Source organism: Cherax quadricarinatus, chromosome 100 (assembly GCF_038502225.1).
Source record: "Cherax quadricarinatus isolate ZL_2023a chromosome 100, ASM3850222v1, whole genome shotgun sequence".
In the NCBI taxonomy this organism is placed as follows: domain Eukaryota; kingdom Metazoa; phylum Arthropoda; class Malacostraca; order Decapoda; family Parastacidae; genus Cherax; species Cherax quadricarinatus.
The window spans coordinates 57,962-83,248 of NC_091391.1; the positions used below are offsets into that span (position 1 = coordinate 57,962).

At 39.3% G+C, this 25,287-nt stretch overlaps 1 protein-coding gene across 4 annotated transcripts in view; it reads right to left on the bottom strand.

Annotated features, from left to right (window-relative positions):
* The window catches only part of Pcl (polycomb protein Pcl), a 106,275-nt gene that overhangs the window by 38,218 nt on the left and 42,770 nt on the right, over window positions 1-25,287 (bottom strand). For 3 of the 4 annotated variants that reach the window (XM_053799770.2, XM_070079529.1, XM_053799771.2), the window contains 6 exons: window positions 19,805-19,990; window positions 14,225-14,397; window positions 6,396-6,591; window positions 3,782-3,849; window positions 2,988-3,152; window positions 2,791-2,808 (listed from right to left, as the gene is read on the bottom strand). In XM_053799770.2, the coding sequence (XP_053655745.1) occupies window positions 2,791-2,808; window positions 2,988-3,152; window positions 3,782-3,849; window positions 6,396-6,591; window positions 14,225-14,397; window positions 19,805-19,990 (806 nt within the window). The remainder of the gene's footprint in view (window positions 1-2,790; window positions 2,809-2,987; window positions 3,153-3,781; window positions 3,850-6,395; window positions 6,592-14,224; window positions 14,398-19,804; window positions 19,991-25,287) is intronic. The other variant, XM_053799773.2, reaches the window with a different exon arrangement.

Sequence of the window (25,287 nt, forward strand, 5' to 3'; positions counted from 1 at the left end):
AGGGCTCCCATTATCATTTACACCTGGCACCCCAAACTTACCTACCACACCCTCTCTAAAAGTTTCTCCTACTTTAGCATTCAGGTCCCCTACCACAATTACTCTCTCACTTGGTTCAAAGGCTTCTATACATTCACTTAACATCTCCCAAAATCTCTCTCTCTCCTCTGCATTCCTCTCTTCTCCAGGTGCATACACGCTTATTATGACCCACTTCTCGCATCCAACCTTTACTTTAATCCACATAATTCTTGAATTTACACATTCATATTCTCTTTTCTCCTTCCATAACTGATCATTTAACATTACTGCTACCCCTTCCTTTCCTCTAACTCTCTCAGATACTCCAGATTTAATCCCATTTATTTCCCCCCACTGAAACTCCCCTACCCCCTTCAGCTTTGTTTCGCTTAGGGCCAGGACATCCAACTTCTTTTCATTCATAACATCAGCAATCATCTGTTTCTTGTCATCCGCACTACATCCACGCACATTTAAGCATCCCAGTTTTATAAAGTTTTTCTTCTTCTCTTTTTTTAGTAAATGTCTACAGGAGAAGGGGTTACTAGCCCATTGCTCCCGGCATTTTAGTCGCCTCATACGACACGCATGGCTTACGGAGGAAAGATTCTTTTCCACTTCCCCATGGACAATAGAAGAAGTAAAGAAGAACAAGAGCTATTTAGAAAAAGGAGAAAAACCTAGATGTATGTATATATATATGCATGTGCGTGTCTGTGAAGTGTGATCAAAGTGTAAGTAGGAGTAGCAAGATATCCCTGTTATCTAGCGTGTTTATGAGACAGAAAAAGAAACCAGCAATCCTACCATCATGCAAAACAGTTACAGATTTCTGTTTCACAGTCATCTGGCAGGACGGTAGTACTTCCCTGGGTGGTTGCTGTCTACCAACCTACTACCTTTACATTTAGTAATATATACAGGAGAAGGGGTTACTAGCCCCTTGCTCCTGGAATTTTAGTCGCCTCTTACAACACGCATGGCTTACGGAGGAAGAATTCTGTTCCACTTCCCCATGGAGGTAAGAGGAAATAAACAAGGACAAGAACTAGAAAGAAAACCCAGAGGGGTGTATATATATATATGCTTGTACATGTATGTGTAGTGTGACCTAAGTGTAAGTAGAAGTAGCAAGATGTACCTGAAATCTTGCATGTTTATAAGACAGAGAAATGGACACCAGCAATCCTACCATCACGTAAAACAATTACAGGCTTTCGTTTTACACTCACTTGGCAGGACGGTAGTACCTTCCTGGGCAGTTGCTGTCTACCAACCTACTACCTTTAAATTAACAAGTTAGCCTCACTAATATCCGATTCAATTCTATACACAAAAGGGACGTGAAGGTCATGAAACAATTGCTTCAATATTGTAAAGATGAGACATTTGCTTCTGCATATAGGTTCTTGACTTGGAAAGATCGAAAAGCCCTGAAACACAAATGTAAACCGTGATGATAAATGGAATCAAATGCAGACATAGTAATGGGGGGGGAGACTCAAGAATATATTTAGTCACCGTAGTCTGGTTTAAATAAGATTAGAGCTGAATAAAGGCGAAGAGCTCATCAATCAGCATCCTGCTCAAGAAAGATGAGCTAGACAAGAAGCTTACATGGAGAATATGAGAGGCTTCCAGGATAGTCAAGAAATGAACAGAAGACAGTGAAATTTGACCACATCCTGTCCAGGGAAATGGGAGCTATACAAGTATAGAATAGTACAAGGGATAATAGGATATCTTGTAAAAGTTATCTGGTGAACTTTAGCAACAAAATTTAAACTCATTAGTAGTAGCCCAGTTGGAAGCACAATCAATACCAAACTGATTGCTACAAAGCAAAAGTCAACACCCAAACAAGCTGCAGCAAAATCGAATGGAAGGCAGAACACAGGCAGAGTTATTGATGGCAAGCTAGGTGCTGCTGCTAAGAACACAGCCTTAAGGTATGCCTTCAACTCGGAAAAATTCAGGACAAAAGCTATTCTTTACCTGGACACAAAATGGCTCTCAGAGGGTTTGGGCTAAGAAGGTGTAATGCCAGAAGTGTCACAAGCTTTTCCGAGCTCAAAAAAGACTGCCATACCCGACTGATTATTGGATATATATATGTTGGCATTGCCAACATATAACAGGTAAAATGAAAGGGGATAAAGCAGCTGGGATTGACAGGATCATAACAGAAATGTTAAAAGCAGGTGGAGATATAGTTTTGGAGTGGTTGGTACTTTTCTTCAATAAATACATGAAAGAAAGGAAGGCACCCAGGGACTGGCAGAGAGCATATACATGTATAGTTCTTTTATATAAAGGGAAAGGAAATAAAAAAGTAAAAATTATAGGGTAATAAGCCTACTAAGTATGCAAGGTATAGTAGGGTTATGATTGAAAGAATTAAGGGCAAGATGGAAAGCAGAATTGCAGATGAAAAAGGAGGATTTAGGAAGGGTAGAGGGTGTATAGACCAAGTGTATACAATGAAGCATATAACTGAACAATATTTAGATAAAACAAAATCTGTTACAACTTCTCTTCATGTAAGTGTTGAATGATATTTAGCAAATCTATAAATGCCAACTAATTTTCCTTGCAATAAATAATTGAACAACAATAGAAATGTGCATGCTGATAGTAGTTACAAATAGTGAATAATATGTATATCAGTGTACAGTACAGTGTTATTTGCACCTGTTAAAAATCTAAATTAGGTGTATGGAAATTTTAAATTAATCTATCAAATTAATTAAAACGGCCTCAGGTGTTTACTTGTCAGCTGTCCAAAGCCTGCAAAAGAAAAGAAAATTATGATAATTTCTTCTAATATCAATATAGCTAGAGGGCTATAAAAAAAGAAGGCAAAATACAGAAAGCAGAATTAGGCTACAGAGCAACTAAAACAAATAACACAAAATTGCAGGTATATTAAGTATTACAAAATAATGTCTTAAAATTCATTATAATACCTGTCAGAATTGCGTGTCTTCTTGTTGCGCAATGTTATGTGTTTTATGGAGTCCTCTGTAATAGGTCCAACATATGGCAAGGTTATTGCTGGAACTGGCGGAGGAACACGGACCCGTAGACCCCATATACTGGTTTTCTTCTTTATTTCACGTCCACATTTAAATCTGTTGAAACAGAATCGCATCATGTAATGAAAATAATTTAATGCATAAATAACAAAAAAAAGGCACAATACCGTGACTGGAACGATACACAAATAACCCGCACATAAAAGAGAGAAGCTTACGATGACGTTTCGGTCCAACTTGGACCGACTTTGTAAATGGTCCAAGTCGGACCGAAACGTCGTTGTAATTTAATGCATTTTAAAAGATAATTCTGCATTGCGTATGAACTTTAATAAACTGAAAACTAAGAGAATCTATATTTTTTAACAAGCTGGCCATCTCCCACTGAGGTAGGGTCACCCGAAGAAGAAACATTTTCATCATCATTTACACTATCACTGTTTTGCCAGAAGCACACTGATACAACAGTTTAGATGACACTCTAAACAGCAAATATCCCAAACTCCTCCTTTAGAGTGCAGGTACTATAGTTCCCACCTTCAGCACTCAAGTCCAGCTAACCAGTTTCCCTGAATCCTTCACAAAATACTATTACCTTGCTCACACTCCAACAGCTCAAAGTTCCAAAAAACCATTTGTCTTCACTCACTCCTGTCTAACTTGCTCACACAAGTCTGCTGTGTTATATTTAGATTTTCTACAAACCAACTCAGTGAATTCCATACCTTGGTCTATTTCCTTCCAGTACTCTTAATACCTCGTGCTTCCGTTCACTAACCCGCATATTTTGAAGCTGAAATTGAAAGAATAATTCAAATTTCATCATAAAATTCTAGGATATGAATTACATGAAAATGTGAAAATCGTAATGTACAAAACAAATTATGTGTCGAACAGCCCCAGGCACTGGCGAGGATTTAGGATGTTCATGACTTTCCCAGGATATGTCTAACAGCTCTTGGTTAATACTGTCCCAGGATATGTCTAACAGCTCTTGGTTAATACTGTCCCAGGATATGTCTAACAGCTCTTGGTTAATACTGTCCCAGGATATGTCTAACAGCTCTTGGTTAATACTGTCCCAGTCAATTCTACGATAGTCAAAATTAAATATACTGAACATCCCTTCTTGTACATTAATGCTGTAGTTCCCCAACCCTAGGTTAACACTCATTTATACTTCTATGATGTTGTGGCCAGAGTATGTTGTTTTTGTGATAGTTAAGTGTCTGATTAGTTCCTCATTGTTTCTGAATATCAAATCTAGTGTATTTTCATTTCTAGTGGGATCAGTAATCTGTTAGTTCAATGCAAACCTTTCCCAAAGCCTCATTAGTTCCCTGGTATGTACCTGTTGAGCCAGTGTTTCCAGAAACTATTTCTGGTATAATGTTGTGATGAACCATCTTCCATTTTACATTTGGGAGGTTCAAATCTCCAAGGAGGATAATATTTGGTGTGGGATTTTCCAGCCTTTCAAGACAATTATCTATCTTCCTTATCTGGTCCATGAATTCCTCAGCCATTGCCAACGGTGGTTAACATACAGTGGAACCTCCGTACTGGAACACCTTCCTACTCAAACAATTTGGTATTCGAATGCTTTGTTCGGTAAAAAAAAAAATAGCTCGGTAGTCAACTGCTTGCTTGGCACTCGACCAAACAAACACAACCTGCCAGAACTTCGCTGTAAACTATTTCATGTTTTTTCACTGTTTTTTTTTTTTTTTTTTTCAACAGGTCGGCAGTCTCCCACCGAGGCAGGGTGACCCAAAAAAGAAAGAAAATCCCCAAAAAGAAAATACTTTCATCATCATTCAACACTTTCACCACACTCACACATTATCACTGTTTTTGCAGAGGTGCTCAGAACACAACAGTTTAGAAGCATATACGTATAGACATACAACATATCCCTCCAAACTGTCAATATCCCAAACCCCTCCTTTAACCCTTTGACTGTTTCAGGCCCCTCTCTGAAACTGTCATTCTATGTCGCTCAATTTTTAAAAAAAAAAAAATTATTTTTTCTTATGAAATGATAGAGAATCTTTTCCCGATGGTAATGACACCAAAAGTTCGAAATTTGGTCGAAAACTCGTGGAATTATGCTTTCGCGAAGTTAGCGGTCTCGGCGACATATGCGTATCGGCGATTTCGCCGACTTTGAGCCCTATTTTCAGCCAATTCCATTGTTCCAGTTGACCAAACTCATAGCTATTTCTTTAGAACTCCATTTTATCTATCAGCTGAGTACAAGAAACCTCCCATTTACTAATTTGGACTACCCAATATGGTGGTCAGAAATTGGCAATTTGGCCAATTTCACGCAAAATAAAAAAGATGCCAATTTCAAAATAGGGTCCAGAATAAACAAGGTAGACATTCGTGGCACTAAAATAACATATGCTCTGTTCATTAGTCACATCTCTAGGCCCCTCTTATATTATTATTGCTTTCTATTTTGATTTTTTATTCATACAAAAAAATACAAAATTTACTGTTATGCAGACGACTGCATTATTGTAAAAATGGTATAAATAATATCAGTGCACTAGTGAAAGAATATTAGACTCCCCAGTTGACGTGTATTGGACGTGTGGTGTGATTTATTTACTCTTGAACATTGGTAAAAATCGAACATTTCCGCTACTTTGAGCTCAGTTTCAAGGTCGTTTTCATCGTAAAAGTAATGAAAATCATCTCTATTTCTGTAATATGTTCTCCATTTTATCACCTAAGACCATGAAAACGCGAATACAACGATAAATACTATACGAAAATACACCTCAAAGTCGGCGTTTTATTCCAAAAAAACGATCAGAGTTTTTTTTTTCTCATTACGCAATGTGTGCTGCAGGATTTTTTTTATGTCTTTAAAGTGCAGGCATTGTACTTCCCATTTCCAGGACTCAAGTCCGACTATATGAAAATAACCGGTTTCCCTGAATCCCTTCACTAAATATTACCCTGTTCATCATGGGACCAAAGAAGATTAGTGATAACAGCCAACAAAAAAGAAATTTGGATGGGAAAAATTCATTCAGTACTTGAGCAGATCAACACTCGAACAGCCTTCAGGAACAAATTAAGTACGAGTACCGAGGTTCCACTGTACTAGAATAATTACCAGATTCCTATTTTCTACTTTACTACCTAGGATTTCTACTTTATGATTCGATGAATTCAGTAATTCTGTGCAACAAGTATCTTTCACCTCATCTTACTCCTCCCTGTGACCTAAAGTTATAAAAATTATAGCAACAAGCTAAATAAGAATTCGACAAGAAAAAATAAAGTAAAATAAGTGAATTAGAGTGAGGTAGGTAGGTAACTTACCCCTAGTGGTGCCTGCAATAGTTCCCAGTTGTCGTTAATCCACTGAGTGATTGTTTCTTCATACTCGAAATATGTCTTTGAGTCTTGTAGAGTTAAGTTAAATATAGACAGATGCACAATATCTACCCATTTAACATCTAATCTATGAAGGAACTCATTTCCTTCATTACACAAAGCACACACAAATACATAAAACCTGAAAAAAAAAAATATACATTAAAACTAAATCATTCTAAGGTTATTAAAAATACGTATATATTAAGGTAGTGACTTACTTATGCCTACTAACAGTTTATGAATAGAATGATACAAGATGTTTCTGAAAATTTTGAAGTTAATATTTCAGGAAAATACAAGTCATGCACAAAATCTCGTAAAGTAATCTATCACGGATAAGAACAAATCCCCACTTGATCTCAATGTAGTACAGTAAACCTTTGATATAATGCACTAATACTGGGGATTGTCTAAGTGTCCATCAATAAGTCAGAATAAGGTTGAAACACAGTCGCACCCTCCTCTCTAAATGTCTAAACTACCTCAAAAACCCCTCTTCAGCCCTCTGGATAATACAGCCTCTCCTCACTTAATGACCAAGTTCTGTTCCTAAGACCACGTTGGTAAACAAATTTGTCACTAATTGAGGAGCATATTATAATGGTAGTGGGTTTGTGTCAACTGGCTTTGATATTGTTTTAATGCCACCTTTACACCATTTATAACATTCTTGGTATATTTTTAACCCTTTCAGGGTCGGCAGGCCCTCTCCTAAACTTATTCTCAGGGTCGGAATTTTTCGAAAAAAAACAAAAATTATTTTTTCTTATGAAATGATAATCTTTTCCCAAACATAATGACACAAAAGTATGAAATTTGATAGAAAACTTACGGAATTATGCTCTCGCGAAGTTAGCGGTCTCGATGATATTTATGCATCGGCAATTTCACCCACTTTGAGCCCTATTTTCGGCCAATTCCAACGTACCAGTCGACAAAAATCATAACTATTTCACTAGAACTCCATTTTTTCTATCGAATGAGCACAAGAAACCACCCATTTACCGATTTCAAACTATCCAATAAAGTGGTCAGAAATTGGCAATTTTGCCAATTTCACACAAATTTCAAAAGATGCCAATTTCCAAATAGGATCCAGAATAAACAAGACAGACATTCCTGGCACTAAAATAACATCTACTCTGTTCATTAGTCACGTCCCCAGGCCTCTGGTACATTTCTTTTGTTGTCCACTTTGAATTTTCATTTTCACAAAAAATAGAAGATTTACTGTCATGCAGACTACTGCATTTGTGTAGAAATGGTGTAGAAATGTTATAAATAATATCAGCGCACTTGTAAAAGAATATTAGACTCACCAGTTGATGTGTATTGGACGCATGGGTTGATTTATTTACTTTTGAACTTTAGCAAAAATCAAACATTCCTGCTACTTTGAGCTCAATTTCAAGGTACTTTTCATTGTGAAACCAATAAAAATCATCTTAATTTAAGTAATACGTCTACCATTCTATAAAATGAAACCAGGAAAACTAGAATACAACCATAAATAGCATACAAAAATACACTGCAAAGTCGCTTGTCGAGCGAAGCCGAAAAAATTCGGTCTTAATTACGTGTTTTTGGCGCGTGTCATACTCCGTGTCCCGCGCGGCCAGCTTCCAGTTCTTTAGTTCCAACCAATCACAAGCCTTCCCTGAGTCTCTTCAGCTAAGTACAGTTCGCTTCTGCCGCCTTCCCATTGGTTAAGAGATCAAAATATAAACACTGGTGGCTTGGCTTCGCCCACACCCGCATTTTTCCCTCCACCCTTACTAATCTACTCTTGGATTATACATTCTACAATGTCGGTAAGTACTGATTGTTGTGTTTAGTACTTACATGAATAGTTTAGGCATATTTTGATATATACCTAAAGTCCGTGTGAAGCATAATATTATGCCGGGTCACCAAAATGGAAGAGACCCGCGCCGGGATTACCGGCGAATCAAATAGAATAGAAGCATAATATGAGTGTAGCATGCAGTTGAAAAAAGTGCAAGCATTTTAGACCGAATTATTTCGGTCTTGCGCGAGTTTCCGGGAATGTCCAATTTTAGTCAAATAAATATTTATAAGAAATTTTCAATTGCATATATGAACTCTGTAGTGGTCTGGATTTATACAGGAGGTTTCTATTGTCCTTCCAGTTCCATGAGAGGCTGTTTTATGGGGAGCAGTCGACCAGCAGGTCGAGGTATGTCTGCGTTTCTGAAGACAGTGACTCGGAACCAGAGGTAGACGAACCAGAATTGCTGGATAGTGGTGATGAATACTTGCCACCAGATGCACAGGATGCAGAGATGTCAAGTGATGATGAGGAGGAGGAAAGGGAAGAAAGGCCAGCCAAAAAGCAGAAAGTAATGAGGAAAAAGAGAACTTTTAGGATTGAGGAATACCCGGATGAGGAAGAGATCCATGAGAATATTGCTCTTCAAGTTTCATCTCAGTGGACCGTAGATGACATTCAAAATGATCCTTTGCCGGCATATGAACATAAAAAGCCTCTTGCAATTAGGTCTCCATATGAGTATTGCAAGGTCTAAAGGACAAAACCTTAGAGGCAGCATCCTAAGAACAACTCCAAGACCTTCACCAACTAATTCACCATGTACTTCCAATCGTGTTGGCATAGTGAAACCTGGGAGGGGAAAACGTACAGAAATGCCTGATGACAGTGTTAGGAAAGACCTTAGTCTAAAGTACTTCCCAATGGCAGGGCAAAGGCCGTTTACTTGCAAGTATTGCAGCAACACGAAGAAACCGGTAACATCGTCATTCGTGTGTAGTGTATGCAAAGTAAATCTGTGCATAAAGACTGATAGAAATTGTTTCTCAGACTTCCATCTTTCCATTTAGCAATATAGAATCATTGGTCTTCCAAATGAATCTCAGGAATATAGGGATTGAAACTTGCATCACTTTGCAATTTGGCATTGTTGATATTTGCTTCCTTTTTATATTTTTGTAACAATTAAAAAATGTTTTGATACAAGTTCCATTTATGTTTTTTATATTGTCTGTTTGTATATTAAATTTAAAGAATTGTTTTGGTGTGTTTTATTAACAATTGCAAGTTTGCAACATAAAATTTTTTAATCCCTTTGTCGGGCGCAGCCGAATATTTTCGGTCTTCGGAGATTAGCAATTGCTCGAAAACTAACCATCAGAAATCAATTTATATGGGATCAGTGACCTTGTATTGAGTTACTCTATCCACCATAGGGAGTTCAGTTCGAATTTCAAATTCTCGGACCCCTTGCATGACGAAGGGTTAAGTACAAGAAACTGCCCATTTACCAATTTCAACTACCCAATAATGTGGTCAGAAATTTGCAATTTGGCCAATTTCATGAAAATTAAAAAATATGACAATTTCAAAATAAGGTCCAGAATGAACAATGCAGACAGTCCTGGCTCTAAAATAACATTTTCTTTGTTCATCAGTCACGTCTCCAGGCCCTTCTGATATTACTCTTGCTTTCTATTTTGAATTTTTATTCAAACAAAAAATAGAAGATTTACTGTTATGCAGACTACTGCAATACTGTAATAATTGTATAAATAATATCAACCCATTCATGACTGCATATTAGAATGGCTAGTTGGACTTTTATTGGACAATGACATCATTTGTTTACTTTTGAACATTGGCAAAAATCGAACATTTCCCCTAATTTGAGCTCCATTTCCAGGTTCTTTTTACAGTAAAATCAAAATCACCTCTATTTCTATAATATGTTCTCCATTCTATCAAAAGAGACCAAGAAAACGAGAATACAACCATAAATACTATACGAAAATAGACCACAAAGTTGGCATTCTAATTAAAAAAAAATGGTCGGAGTTTTTTTTTCTCATTATGCACTACGTGCTCTAGGATTTTTTTTTATATGGTGCACACTGACCACACACACCCATTCTCTCACATGTAGGCCTACCAGCTTTCTCCTTCTTGATTTGAAGCCACTAGAATTTATGAGTATATATACGTCAAACACGGTACCTTGTAAGACGTATATATACGGCCGCGACAGTCAAAGGGTTAAACCAAAAACACGGTCGGAGTTTTTTTCTCATAATGCACTGTGTGCTGCAGGATTTTTTTTTTTATACTGTGCACACTGACCACATAGACCCATTCTTTCATATATAGTCCTACCAGCTTTCTCTCGCTAGATTAGAAGGAGCTAGAATTTATGAGTACTAGTACGGCACCAACCCCGGCGTGCAAGCCGTACTAGTATGGCACCAAACCTTAAAGGGTTAAATGTTTATACAGTAGTGTACTGTATACTGAAATAAACAGAATGGAGGAAATCAGGTATTATAAATAGGTATGCATAATGGTTAGAGAGCCCATCGTAAGTCTGAGTCATCGGCAAACGAGTACGTCACTAAGTGAGGCGAGGCTGTAATTTTAGTAACCCCACACCACTTAACCTCCAAGCTCCAAACTCTCTACATGTTTACACCACACAATGCCCTCAGACATGACATCACTGCCTCCAGCTGCCTCCTGCTCGCTTCAACATTCACAACCCGTGATTTGTACCTATACATGTATAAGTGCTGGTACCACAATACTCTCATACATTCTCTTTTACCTCCATGGATAACATTCTGTCTCTCCACAGATGCTTCACTGCACCCCACCTTCTTTCCTTTGTAAAATCTATGGTTTATCTCGTGTTTCATAAACCCATCCACCAATGAGTCCACTCCCAAATATTTGAACACATGCACTACCTCTATACTCCCTCCTTCCAATCTGATAATCAATCTTTCATTACATAACTTGTATATTACCCTCATCACCTTGCTCTTTCCTATGTTCACTTTTAATATCTTTCCTTTATATACTCTCTCAAATTCATCCACCAAAACTTGTAACTTCTCTTCAAAATCTCACCAAAGTAAATTGTCAACAGCAAAAAGCAACTGTAGCAACTCCCATTCTGTACTAGATTCCACACATTTTAATCCTACACCCATCCCATAGCATTCACTTCCTTTACAAACCCATATATAAATTTGTTCAACAGCTATGGCCATGTCATGCATCCCTAAGGCCTACTTTTACTGGAAAATAATCTCCCTCTCTCCTACATACCCTACCTAACCTAAGCCTCACTATCCTCATTAAAACTCTTAACAGTATTCAGTAACATACTGCCTATTCCATACACTTGCATCATCTGCCACATCACTCCTATATCCACCCTGTCATATGCCTTTTCTAAACCCATGAAAGCAACAAAAACTTTCTTACCTTTATCTAAATATTGTTCACTTACACACTTCAATGTGAACACTTAGTCTACATATCCCCCACCCTTTCTAAAACCTCCATGTTCATCTGTAATCCTGCTCTCTGTCTTACCCTAATTTCTTTTAATAACAACTCTACCCTATAATTTTTTTAGTCTTTTCTTAGTTCCAGTTTCTTTATATAAAGGAACACTGCATGCTCTCTGCCAATCTCTAGGTACTGTCTCCTCTTTCATACATTTACCAAACAAAAGTACCAATCACTCCATATTTATAGCATATGCTATGTAGCAGTGTACAGACTGGCCAAAAAAGGTTCTGCAGTTAATCCTAAGAAGTGTATAAAAATGGCACAAGATACAAGGTGTATGGAAATGGCCCAAGATACAAGATGTATGAAAATGGCCCAAGATACAGTGGTATGTTCAATAGTTATGCTGGTGTTAACATTTGTTTGCCAAGCTTCACTCTACTGATAAGCAATCAAGCCACACAAATATAGTTTGAGATGAGTAAGTGTTAGCTTTGGTGATTCTGTAAATATTCTGGCTTATACACAAATAACCCGTACATAGGAGGCCTGGTCACAGACTTGGCTGTGGGGGCGTTGACCCCCGGAACTCTCTCCAGGTAAACTCCAGGTAATAGGAGAATGAAAGTTAAGCCGATGTTTCAGTCCGACTTGGACCACAGAGAGGCTGGTACCACATCTACATCTCGACCATTTATATCTGCTGAACCATCTACATCTCTCAAACCCATTACAGCTTCTGCACCATCTATATGTGTCTTCCCCATCAACTGCAGTGTTACTGTTGCAGCTTTACAGCTCCTCTCATTCCTAATCAAAATTATTCTGAATGAACACTGGACAACAGGGTAATCCAACTGTTATAATAATAAATTTATTGTAGGGAGTAGGTTGATAGATAGCAACCACCCAGGGAGGTACTACCGTCCTGCCAAGCAAGTGTAAAACGGAAGCCTGTACGTAATTGTTTTACATGATGGTAGGAATGCTGGTGTCCTTTTTTCTGTCTCATGAACATGCAAGATTTCAGGTACGTCTTGCTACTTCTACTTACACTTAGGTAACACTACACATACATGTACAAGCACATATATACACACCCTTCTGGGTTTTCTTCTATTTTCTTTCTAGTTCTTATTCTTGTTTATTTCCTCTTATCTCCATGGGGAAGTGGAACAGAATTCTTCCTCCGTAAGCCATGCGTGTTGGAAGAGGCGACTAAAATGCCGGGAGCAAGGGGCTAGTAACCTCTTCTCCTGTATATATTACTAAATGTAAAAGGAGAAACTTTCGTTTTTCCTTTTGGGCCACCCCGCCTCGGTGGGATACGGCCGGTTTGTTGAAAGAAAGAAGAAGGAATGCTGTGTCCTTTTTTGTCTCAAAAAGAAGCAAGATTTCAGGTACATCTTGCTACTTCTACTTACACTTAAGTCACACTACACGTGCATTTTTTTTAACACGTCAGCCATTTCCCACCGAGGCAGGGTACAAGCATATACATACACACCCCTCTGGGTTTTCTTCTATTTTCTTACTAGTTCTTGTTTATTTCCTTCTATCTCCATGGGGAAGTGGAACAGAATTCTTCCTCTGTTAGCCATGCATATCATAAGGGGCAACTAACATGCCAGGAGCAAGGGGCTAGTAACCCATTCTCCTGTATACATCACTAATTTTAAAAAGAGAAACTTTCGTGTTTTTCTTTTTAGGTCACCCTGCCTTGGTGGGATATGGCTGGTTTGTTGAAAGAAGAACAATCTTTATTTCTACAAGTACATGTACAAGATATACAGGCCTAGCTGACATAAATGATATACTACTATGTATATAGAAAGCCCCTTGTTAAGCAGAGATTGTTTAGAAAATTAGGTCAGTTTTGTCCCCAGTATGTGACCCACACCATTAGGCTAACACTCAGGCTTTACTAATAGGTGAACAGGGACAGCAGGTGCCTTAAGGAAATATGTTCTAATATCTCCACCTATAACAGGGATCAAACCAGGAAACTCAATGTGTGAGCTGAGTGTGTTGGCAATCCAGCTACGAGACTATGTTAGCTCATCTACCCGCCAGTAAAGGTAAGAACAATTACTGTGCTCTACTGTACTGTACTTTCAAGTCTTACTTTTAGACAATGCACTGTAACTTACTGTACAGAATTGTAATACTGTAGTGTGTTCTTAATATGTCAGGCATACCATCAATGCAGATGACTAAGTCTGCTACATAGGAAGTCTGTCCACATCCAGTGGTCCACTGGTGCAATAAAGATAGCCCTCTGCCTCAATCACTTCCATAAAACAGATTTTTGCTAAATCAAACACACCCTCCATCCTATCAGTCTATTTTATGGAGGTTCCATTGTATAATAAACCTAAGAATTGCTAATATAACTTCATCTAATAAATCAATCACTTTCTCTCCAATATAAGTAACACTTCTATTCCAAAACACAAAAACACTGCAATACCTATCACCATATAAAAGTGGGTAGTGTAAACAGTCTACACAAGCTTCATGAAACCACTGTTTACACCGCTGACACTGGAGCATGCGATTGTACCATTCTCCAGGTCCACCACAATAGCAGTAAGTTTGCTCTCTGTTGCTCTTGTGACCTTGGTCCCATGTTAAGCAGTTGATCTGAAAGTAAAGGTAATTCTAGCTATTATAATTATTGTCATTTATAAGCTTTAATATGTTTTTATTTAATACTACAGTTATAGGTAGTAGGTTGGTAGACAGCAACCACCCAGGGAGGTACTACCGTCCTGTGGTAGTAGGTTGGTAGACAGCAACCACCCAGGGAGGTACTACCATCCTGTGGTAGTAGGTAGACAACAACCACCCAGGGAGGTACTACTGTCCTGTGGTAGTAGGTTGGTAGACAGCAACCACCCAGGGAGGTACTACCATCCTGTGGTAGTAGGTTGGTAGACAGCAACCACCCAGGGAGGTACTACCGTCCTGTGGTAGTAGGTTGGCAGACAGCAACCACCCAGGGAGGTACTACCGTCCTGTGGTAGTAGGTTGGTAGACAGCAACCACCCAGGGAGGTACTACCATCCTGTGGTAGTAGGTTGGTAGACAGCAACCACCCAGGGGGGTACTACCATCCTGTGGTAGTAGGTTGGTAGACAGCAACCACCCAGGGAGGTACTACCATCCTGTGGTAGTAGGCTGGTAGACAACCACCCAGGGGGGTACTACTGTCCTGCCAAGTGAGTGTGAAGCAAAAGCTTGTAATTGTTTTACACGATGGTAGGATTGCTGGTGTCTTTTGTCTGTCTCATAAATATGCAAAATTACAGGTACGTCTTGCTACTTCTACTTACACTTAGGTCACACTACACATACATGTACATGTTTATTTATACACATTCATCTGAGTTTTCTTTGATTTTATCTTAATAGTCCTTGGTCTTATTACTTTTCCTTTTATATCCATGAGGAAGTGGAATAAGAATCTTTCCTCCGTAAGCCATGCATGTTGTAAAAGTCAACTAAAATGCCTGTAATAATTACTAAAAAGAATAAGAAGAAAATTGTTAAAGTGGGAAGTCTGAATGTGCGTGGATGTTGTGCAAATAAGAAAGAGATGATTGTGGATGTTATGAATGAGAAGAAGCTGGATGTCCTGGCTTTAAGTGAAACAAAGCTGAAGGGGGTGAGAGAGTTTCAGTGGAGAGGAATAAATGGGATTAGGTCAGGGGTTTCAAATAGAGTTAGAGATAAAGGAGGAGTACCAATAATGTTGAAGGATAAGTTATGGCAGGAAAAGAGGAACTACAAATGTACTAATTCAAGGACTATGTGGAGTAAAATTAAGGTTGGATGTGAAAAGTGGGTTATAGTAAGCATATATGCACCTGGAGAAGAGAGAAGTGTAGAGGAGAGAGAGAGATTTTGAGAAATGTTGAGTGAATGTATGGGGAGTTTTGAATCAAGTGTGAGAGTAATGGTGGTTGAGGATTTCAATGCGAAAATGGGCAAAAATGTTGTGGAGGTAGTAGTAGGTAAATTTGGGGTGCCAGGGGTAAATGAAAATGGGGAGCCTTTAATTGAGCTACGTGTAGAAAGAGGTTTGGTAATAAGTAATACATATTTTATGAAGAGGATAAATAAATATACAAGGTATGATACAGCACATAATGAAAGTAGTTTGTTAGATTATGTATTGGTGGATAAAAGGTTGATGGGTAGGCTCCAGGATGTACACGTTTATAGAGGGGCAACTGATACATCGGATCATTATTTAGTTGTAGCTACAGTTACAGTAATAGGTAGATAGGAAAATAGGAAAATGGCAACAACAAGCAAGAGGGAGGTGAAAGTGTATAATCTAAGGGAGGAGGAAGTTTGGGTGAGATATAAGCGACTATTGGCAGAAAGGTGGGCTAGTGCAAAGATGAGTAGTGTGGGGGTTGAAGAGGGTTGGAATAGTTTTAAAAATGCAGTATTAGAATGTGGGGCAGAAGTTTGTGGTTATAGGAGAGTGGATGCAGGAGGAATGAGGAGTTATTGGTGGAATGATGAAGTAAAGGGTATGATAAAAGAGAAAAAGTTAGCTTATGAGAGGTTTTTACAAAGCAGAAGTGTTATAAGAAGAGTAGAGTATATGGAGAGTAAAAGAAAGGTGAAGAGAGTGGTGAGAGTGCAAAAGGAGAGCAGATGATAGAGTGGGAGGGGCACTGTCAAGAAATTTTAATGAAAATAAGAAAAAATTTTGGAGTTAGTTAAACAAGTTAAGAAAGCCTAGAGAAAGAATGGATTTGTCAGTTAAAAACAGAGTAGGAGAGTTAGTAGATGGGAAGATGGAGGTTTTGGGTAGATGGCGAGAATATTTTGAGGATATTTTAAATGGAATGGAGCGAAACAGAATGACTTCAAGAGTGTATCAGTCTGTACTGGAAGGAAGGCGGGGTAGGGGTCGGCCTAGGAAAGGTTGGAGGGAGGGGGTAAAGGAGGTTTTGTGTGCGAGGGGCTTGGACTTCCAGCAGGCATGCGTGACCGTGTTTGATAGGAGTGAATGGAGACATGGTTTTTAATACTTGACGTGCTGTTGGAGTGTGAGCAAAGTAACATTTATGAAGGGATTCAGGGAAACCGGCAGGCCGGACTTGAGTCCTGGAGATGGGAAGTACAGTGCCTGCACTCTGAAGGAGGGGTGTTAATGTTGCAGTTTAAAAACTGTAGTGTAAAGCACCCTTCTGGCAAGACAGTGATGGAGTGAATGATGGTGAAAGTTTTTCTTTTTCGGGCCACCCTGCCTTGGTGGGAATCGGCCAGTGTGATAATAAAATAAAAAAAAAATTTTAAATGTTGACGAAGAAAGGGAAGCGGTAATTTCATGCACTGGCCAGGGAGGTATATATGTTTTAGGAGTGAAGAATAGGATGTGAGTGTGGGAGAGGTACGCGAGACATTACGTAGAATGAAAGGGGGTAAAGCAGCTGGAACTGACGGGATCATGACAGAAATGTCAAAAGCAGGGGGCGATATAGTGTTGGAGTGGTTGGTATTTTTGTTTAATAAATGTATGAAAGGGAAGGTACCTAGGGATTGGCAGAGAGCATGTATAGTCCCTTTATATAAAGGGAAGGGGACAAAAGAGATTTTAAAAATTATAGAGGAATAAGTTTACTGAGTATACCAGGAAAAGTGTACGGTAGGGTTATAATTGTAAGAATTAGAGGCAAGACAGAATGTAGGCCTGCGGATGAGCAAGGAGGTTTCAGAGTGAGTAGGGGACGTGTAGATCAAGTGTTTACATTGAGGCATATATGTGAACAGTATTTAGATAAAGGTAGGGAAGTTTTTATTGCATTTATGGATTTATAAAAGGAATATGATAATGGATAGGGGAGCAATGTGGTAGATGTTGCAAGTATATGGAATAGGTGGAAAGTTACTAAATGCTGTAAAGAGTTTTTATGAGGATAGTGAGGCTCAGGTTAGGGTGTGTAGAGGAGAGGGAGACTACTTCCCAGTAAAAGTAGGTCTTAGACAGGGATGTGTAATGTCACCATGGTTGTTTAATATATTTATAGATGGGGTTGCTAGGGTGTTCGGGAGAGGGGTGGGATTAAATTATGGGGAATCAAATACAAAATGGGAATTGACACAGTTGCTTTTTGCTGATGATACTGTGTTCATGGGAGATTCTAAAGAAAAATTGCAAAGGTTAGTGGATGAGTTTGGGAGTGTGTGTAAAGGTAGAAAGTTGAAAGTGAACATAGAAAAGAGCAAGGTGATGAGGGTATCAAATGATTTAGATAAAGAAAAATTGGATATCAAATTGGGGAGGAGTATGGAAGAAGTGAATGTTTTCAGATACTTGGGAGTTGACGTGTCGGCGGATGGATTTATAAAGGATGAGGTTAATCACAGAAATGAGGGAAAAAAGGTGAGTGGTGCATTGAGGTATATGTGGAGACAAAAAATGTTATCTATGGAGGCAAAGAAGGGAATGTATGAAAGTATAGCAGTACCAACACTCTTATATGGGTGTGAAGCTTGGGTTGTGAATGCAGCAGCGAGGAGGCGGTTGGAGGCAGTGGAGATGTCCTGTCTAAGGGCAATGCGTGGTGTAAATATTATGCAGAAAATTCAGAGTGTGGAAATTAGGAGGTGTGGAGTTAATAAAAGTATTAGTCAGAGGGCTGAAGAGGGGTTGTTGAGGTGGTTTGGTCATTTAGAGAGAATGGATCAAAGTAGAATGACACGGAGAGCGTATAAATCTGTACGGGAAGGAAGGCAGGGTAGGGGTCGTCCTCGAAAAGGTTGGAGGGAGGGGGTAAAGGAGGTTTTGTGGGCAAGAGGCTTGGACTTCCAGCGTGTGTGAGCATGTTAGATAGGAGTGAATGGAGACGAATGGTATTTGGGACCTGACGATCTGTTGGAGTGTGAGCAGGGTAATATTTAGTGAAGGGATTCAGGGAAACCGGTTATTTTTATATAGCTGGACTTGAGTCCTGGAAATGGGAAGTACAATGCCTGCACTCTAAAGGAGGGGTTCGGGATATTAGCAGTTTGGAGGGATATGTTTGTGTATCTTTATAGGTATATGCTTCTAAGCTGTTGTGTTCTGAGCACCTCTGCAAAAACAGTGATTATGTGTGAGTGAGGTGAAAATGTTGAATAATGATGAAAGTATTTTCTTTTTGAGGATTTTCTTTCTTTTTTGGGTCACCCTGCCTCGATGGGAGACGGCCGACTTGTTAAAAAAAAAAAATTACTACAGTACAAACCATACCACGGGTGGGGCTTGAATCCACAGTCAGAGTCATAAAACTCCAGACCGACATGTTACTCGCTGGGCTGGCCCAATGGATAACACGTTGGTCTGGCATTTTACGACTCTGACCACGGGTTCAAGCCCCACCCATGGTATGGTTTGTTTACAATCGTGTCAGTATGATTTCATGAGTCGTTACTACAGTACAACCTCTATTATACGCATGTGACAGAATGAACACATGATGGCATGGTTGATTTTGGTAGAGAGCTAAGATCCTGACCACCACTCTTACAGCACAGAATAAGTAATGAATTCAAAATAACATAAAATATTACATCAACTAAGTTACCCTGAATCCCTTCATAAATGTTACCTTGCTTACAAAATTAGTATTAATTTCAATATTAGGACTTAAACAACTTCTGGGATGATGTGCAACTTCATCATCTCTGAAGAAAAAATCCTGGTTCTTGTGGTGCATCATGGAAGGCAGTACTGGAAAATGGCTGAACTGTTGCATGCATTCTTCGTTATTTATAGTTTTTCTTAGTCCCAAATGTCTTTTTGCTAAGTGTATAAGCCCTATCTGGGGTTTCTGTATTGTTTCCATAATGACACAATAGAAACAATCTTCCTTTAATAATATTTACTTGTATTTGCCACTCCTATATTACCATATGAGATATACTATAGCAAAGTTAAAAACTATTTAGTATTTCTGAAAATATCAATTCATAAATAACCTACATCCTTACATCAACAACAAAATTTCATACAAAAGCCAAAATAATTAACAATACATATACTAACATCATAAGGCAGGACTAGTTTATTATTTTCTTCAGATTGATGTTGATGCTGAGGTCGCGTACGTTGCTTCCGTGGAGAGCTCTCCCGGGATTTTTTCCGCTCTTCTTTCTCCATGGCTGAATGTCCAGCACACCTTGGACACTCCCACTGGCTGTCTGGTTCACAGTACTCTTTACCTATTCTAGGCTATGGATAAAAATGGGAATATTACAAAAGTCATCTATAAACAATAACAGTATTCTTAGATAGAATTTATAATATACCAATAGACAGAAGAGTACTTTTTTCAACACACTAGCTGTCTCCCACCGAGGTAGGGTGACCCAAAATTGAAGAAACTAACATTTTTCTTTTTATATTTTATATTTATATTTATATTTATAGTAGTAGGTTGGTAGACAGCAACCACCCAGGGAGGTACTACCGTCCTGCCAAGTGAGTGTAAAACGAAACCCTGTAATTGTTTTACATGATGGTAGGATTGCTGATGTCTTTTGTCTGTCTCATAAATATGCAAGATTACAGGTACGTCTTGCTACTTCTACTTACACTTAGGTCACACTACACATACATATACACATTTATTCATACACACTCATCTGAGTTTTCTTTGATTTTATCTTAATAGTTCTTGGTCTTATTAATTTTCCTTTTATATCCATGGGGAAGTGGAATAAGAATCTTTCCTCCGTAAGCCATGCGTGTTGTAAAAGTCAACTAAAATGCCGGGAACAATGGGCTAGTAACCCCTTTTCCTGTAAAGATTACTAAAAAGAGTAAGAAGAAGAAAATTGTCAAAGTGGGAAGTCTGAATGTGCGTGGATGTTGTGCAGATGATAAGAAAGAGATGATTGTGGATGTTATGAATGAGAAGAAGCTGGATGTCCTGGCTTTAAGTGAAACAAAGCTGAAGGGGGTGGGAGAGTTTCAGTGGAGAGGAATAAATGGGATTAGGTCAGGGGTTTCAAATAGAGTTAGAGCTAAAGAAGGAGTAGCAATAATGTTGAAGGATAAGCTATGGCAGGAAAAGAGGGACTATAAATGTATTAATTCAAGGATTATGTGGAGTAAAATAAAGATTGGATGTGAAAAGTGGGTTATAATAAGCGTGTATGCACCTGGAGAAGAGAGAAGTGTAGAGGAGAGAGAGAGATTTTGGGAAATGTTGAGTGAATGCGTGGGGAGTTTTGAATCAAGTGTGAGAGTAATGGTGGTTGGGGATTTCAATGCTAAAGTGGGTAAAAATGTTATGGAGGGAGTAGTAGGTAAATTTGGGGTGCCAGGGGTAAATGTAAATGGGGAGCCTTTAATTGAGCTATGTGTAGAAAGAAATTTGGTAATAAGTAATACATATTTTATGAAAAAGAGGATAAATAAATATACAAGGTATGATGTAGCACGTAATGAAAGTAGTTTATTAGATTATGTATTGGTGGATAAAAGGTTGATGGGTAGGCTCCAGGATGTACATGTTTATAGAGGGGCAACTGATATATCGGATCATTATTTAGTTGTAGCTACAGTTAGAGTAAGAGGTAGATGGGAAAAGAGGAAGGTGGCAACAACAAGTAAGAGGGAGGTGAAAGTGTATAAACTAAGGGAGGAGGAAGTTCGGGCGAGATATAAGCGACTATTGGCAGAAAGGTGGGATAGTGCAAAGATGAGTAATGGGGGGGTTGAAGAGGGTTGGAATAGTTTTAAAAATGCAGTATTAGAATGTGGGGCAGAAGTTTGTGGTTATAGGAGGGTGGGTGCAGGAGGAAAGAGGAGTGATTGGTGGAATGATGAAGTAAAGGGTGTGATAAAAGAGAAAAAGGTAGCTTATGAGAGGTTTTTACAAAGCAGAAGTGTTATAAGAAGAGCAGAATATATGGAGAGTAAAAGAAAGGTAAAGAGAGTGGTGAGAGAGTGCAAAAGGAGAGCAGATGATAGAGTGGGAGAGGCACTGTCAAGAAATTTTAATGAAAATAAGAAAAAATTTTGGAGTGAGTTAAACAAGTTAAGAAAGCCAAGGGAAAATATGGATTTGTCAGTTAAAAACAGAGTAGGGGAGTTAGTAGATGGGGAGATGGAGGTATTAGGTAGATGGCGAGAATATTTTGAGGAACTTTTAAATGTTAAGGAAGAAACAGAGGCAGTAATTTCATGCACTGGTCAGGGAGGTATACCATCTTTTAGGAGTGAGGAAGAGCCAGTTGTGAGTGTGGGGGAAGTTCGTGAGGCAGTAGGTAAAATGAAAGGGGGTAAGGCAGCCGGGATTGATGGGATAAAGATAGAAATGTTAAAAGCAGGGGGGGATATAGTTTTGGAGTGGTTGGTGCAATTATTTAATAAATGTATGGAAGAGGGTAAGGTACCTAGGGATTGGCAGAGAGCATGCATAGTTCCTTTGTATAAAGGCAAAGGGGATAAAAGAGAGTGCAAAAATTATAGGGGGATAAGTCTGTTGAGTGTACCTGGTAAAGTGTATGGTAGAGTTATAATTGAAAGAATTAAGAGTAAGACGGAGAATAGGATAGCAGATGAACAAGGAGGCTTTAGGAAAGGTAGGGGGTGTGTGGACCAGGTGTTTACAGTGAAACATATAAGTGAACAGTATTTAGATAAGGCTAAAGAGGTCTTTGTGGCATTTATGGATTTGGAAAAGGCGTATGACAGGGTGGATAGGGGGGCAATGTGGCAGATGTTGCAAGTGTATGGTGTAGGAGGTAGGTTACTGAAAGCAGTGAAGAGTTTTTACGAGGATAGTGAGGCTCAAGTTAGAGTATGTAGGAAAGAGGGAAATTTTTTCCCAGTAAAAGTAGGCCTTAGACAAGGATGTGTGATGTCACCGTGGTTGTTTAATATATTTATAGATGGGGTTGTAAGAGAAGTAAATGCGAGGGTCTTGGCAAGAGGCGTGGAGTTAAAAGATAAAGAATCACACACAAAGTGGGAGTTGTCACAGCTGCTCTTTGCTGATGACACTGTGCTCTTGGGAGATTCTGAAGAGAAGTTGCAGAGATTGGTGGATGAATTTGGTAGGGTGTGCAAAAGAAGAAAATTAAAGGTGAATACAGGAAAGAGTAAGGTTATGAGGATAACAAAAAGATTAGGTGATGAAAGATTGAATATCAGATTGGAGGGAGAGAGTATGGAGGAGGTGAACGTATTCAGATATTTGGGAGTGGACGTGTCAGCGGATGGGTCTATGAAAGATGAGGTGAATCATAGAATTGATGAGGGAAAAAGAGTGAGTGGTGCACTTAGGAGTCTGTGGAGACAAAGAACTTTGTCCTTGGAGGCAAAGAGGGGAATGTATGAGAGTATAGTTTTACCAACGCTCTTATATGGGTGTGAAGCGTGGGTGATGAATGTTGCAGCGAGGAGAAGGCTGGAGGCAGTGGAGATGTCATGTCTGAGGGCAATGTGTGGTGTGAATATAATGCAGAGAATTCGTAGTTTGGAAGTTAGGAGGAGGTGCGGGATTACCAAAACTGTTGTCCAGAGGGCTGAGGAAGGGTTGTTGAGGTGGTTCGGACATGTAGAGAGAATGGAGCGAAACAGAATGACTTCAAGAGTGTATCAGTCTGTAGTGGAAGGAAGGCGGGGTAGGGGTCGGCCTAGGAAGGGTTGGAGGGAGGGGGTAAAGGAGGTTTTGTGTGCGAGGGGCTTGGACTTCCAGCAGGCATGCGTGAGCGTGTTTGATAGGAGTGAATGGAGACAAATGGTTTTTAATACTTGACGTGCTGTTGGAGTGTGAGCAAAGTAACATTTATGAAGGGATTCAGGGAAACCGGCAGGCCGGACTTGAGTCCTGGAGATGGGAAGTACAGTGCCTGCACTCTGAAGGAGGGGTGTTAATGTTGCAGTTTAAAAACTGTAGTGTAAAGCACCCTTCTGGCAAGACAGTGATGGAGTGAATGATGGTGAAAGTTTTTCTTTTTCGGGCCACCCTGCCTTGGTGGGAATCGGCCGGTGTGATAATAAAATAAATAAATTTAGGGCAATGTGTGGTGTGAATATAATGCAGAGAATTCGTAGTTTGGAAGTTAGGAGGAGGTGCGAGATTACCAAAACTGTTGTCCAGAGGGCTGAGGAAGGGTTGTTGAGGTGGTTTGGACATGTAGAGAGAATGGAGCAAAACAGAATGACTTCAAGAGTGTGTAAGTCTGTAGTGGAAGGAAGGCGGGGTAGGGGTCGGCCTAGGAAAGGTTGGAGGGAGCGGGTAAAGGTGGTTTTGTGTGCGAGGGGCTTGGACTTACAGCAGGCATGCATGAGCGTGTTTGATAGGAGTGAATGGAGACAAATGGTTTTTAATACTTGACGTGCTGTTGGAGTGTGAGCAAAGTAACATTTATAAAGGGATTCAGGGAAACCGGCAGGCCGGACTTGAGTCCTGGAGATGGAAAGTACAGTGTCTGCACTCTGAAGGAGGGGTGTTAATGTTACAGTTTAAAAACTGTTTTCTGGCAAGACAGTGATGGAATGAATGATGGTGAAAGGTTTTCTTTTTCGGGCCACCGTGCCTTGGTGGGAATCGGCTAGTGTGTTAATAAAAAAAAAAAATTTAGTACAGTGGACCCCCGGTTAACAAACTTTTTTCATTCCAGTAGTATGTTCAGGTGCCAGTACTGACCGAATTTTTTCCCATAAGGAATATTGTGAAGTAGATTAGTCCATTTCAGACCCCCAAACATACACGTACAAACGCACTTACATAAATACACTTACATAATTGGTCGCATTTGGAGGTGATCGTTAAGCGGGGGTCCACTGTAATTTATACAAGAGAAGGGGTTACTGACCCTTTGTTCCTGGCATTTTAGTCGCTTCTTATACCACACATGGCTTACAAAAGTAAGATTCTTTTCTGCTTCACCATGGAGAGGTAGAAGAGTATACAAGAACAAACTTGTGACAATTTTTCAGTTCTTTTGGCCAGTTGAGACTATCACTTACTATTCCACTGAGTATTAGCCTCAGGTATCGTTGTTTTGCCCATTGATGTTTACAAGGTGTGACTAGAGGCCTCCAGCAGCAAGCTCTACAACTCACTAGTTACAAGCAAGATACAGTTGCATCAACTTTCTACAGTGGATTACTAGGTTCCTCTACACCCCAGGATTTCTGTTATTTTATTCTATCAGAGGACTCATGAAAATACATGCCATTATTTCGTTTGGTTCATAATGTTTGTTGACAGCCAGACAAACCATCACATGTGCTTCCCCCATTAAAAGGAAAATTACCTTACAGGAAAGGCTTTTTTAAAGTGCTTTGTGAGAAGGACATTTTTCAGGGAGTCATTTAGAGAATTTTACTCAGGTCATTAAGTGAAACCCACCTCTTTTTCTTTGGAGTTTTTGGCACTCAAATACAGAGCACTGGTTTCTGTTGTTTCCTTTCTTAATAATCCCCAGTTCTCTTCAATTTAATGTACTCTAGGGACCCAACAGTGCAGGGGTCTCAATTTTTCCCAGGCCCTAATCTGACATCACACA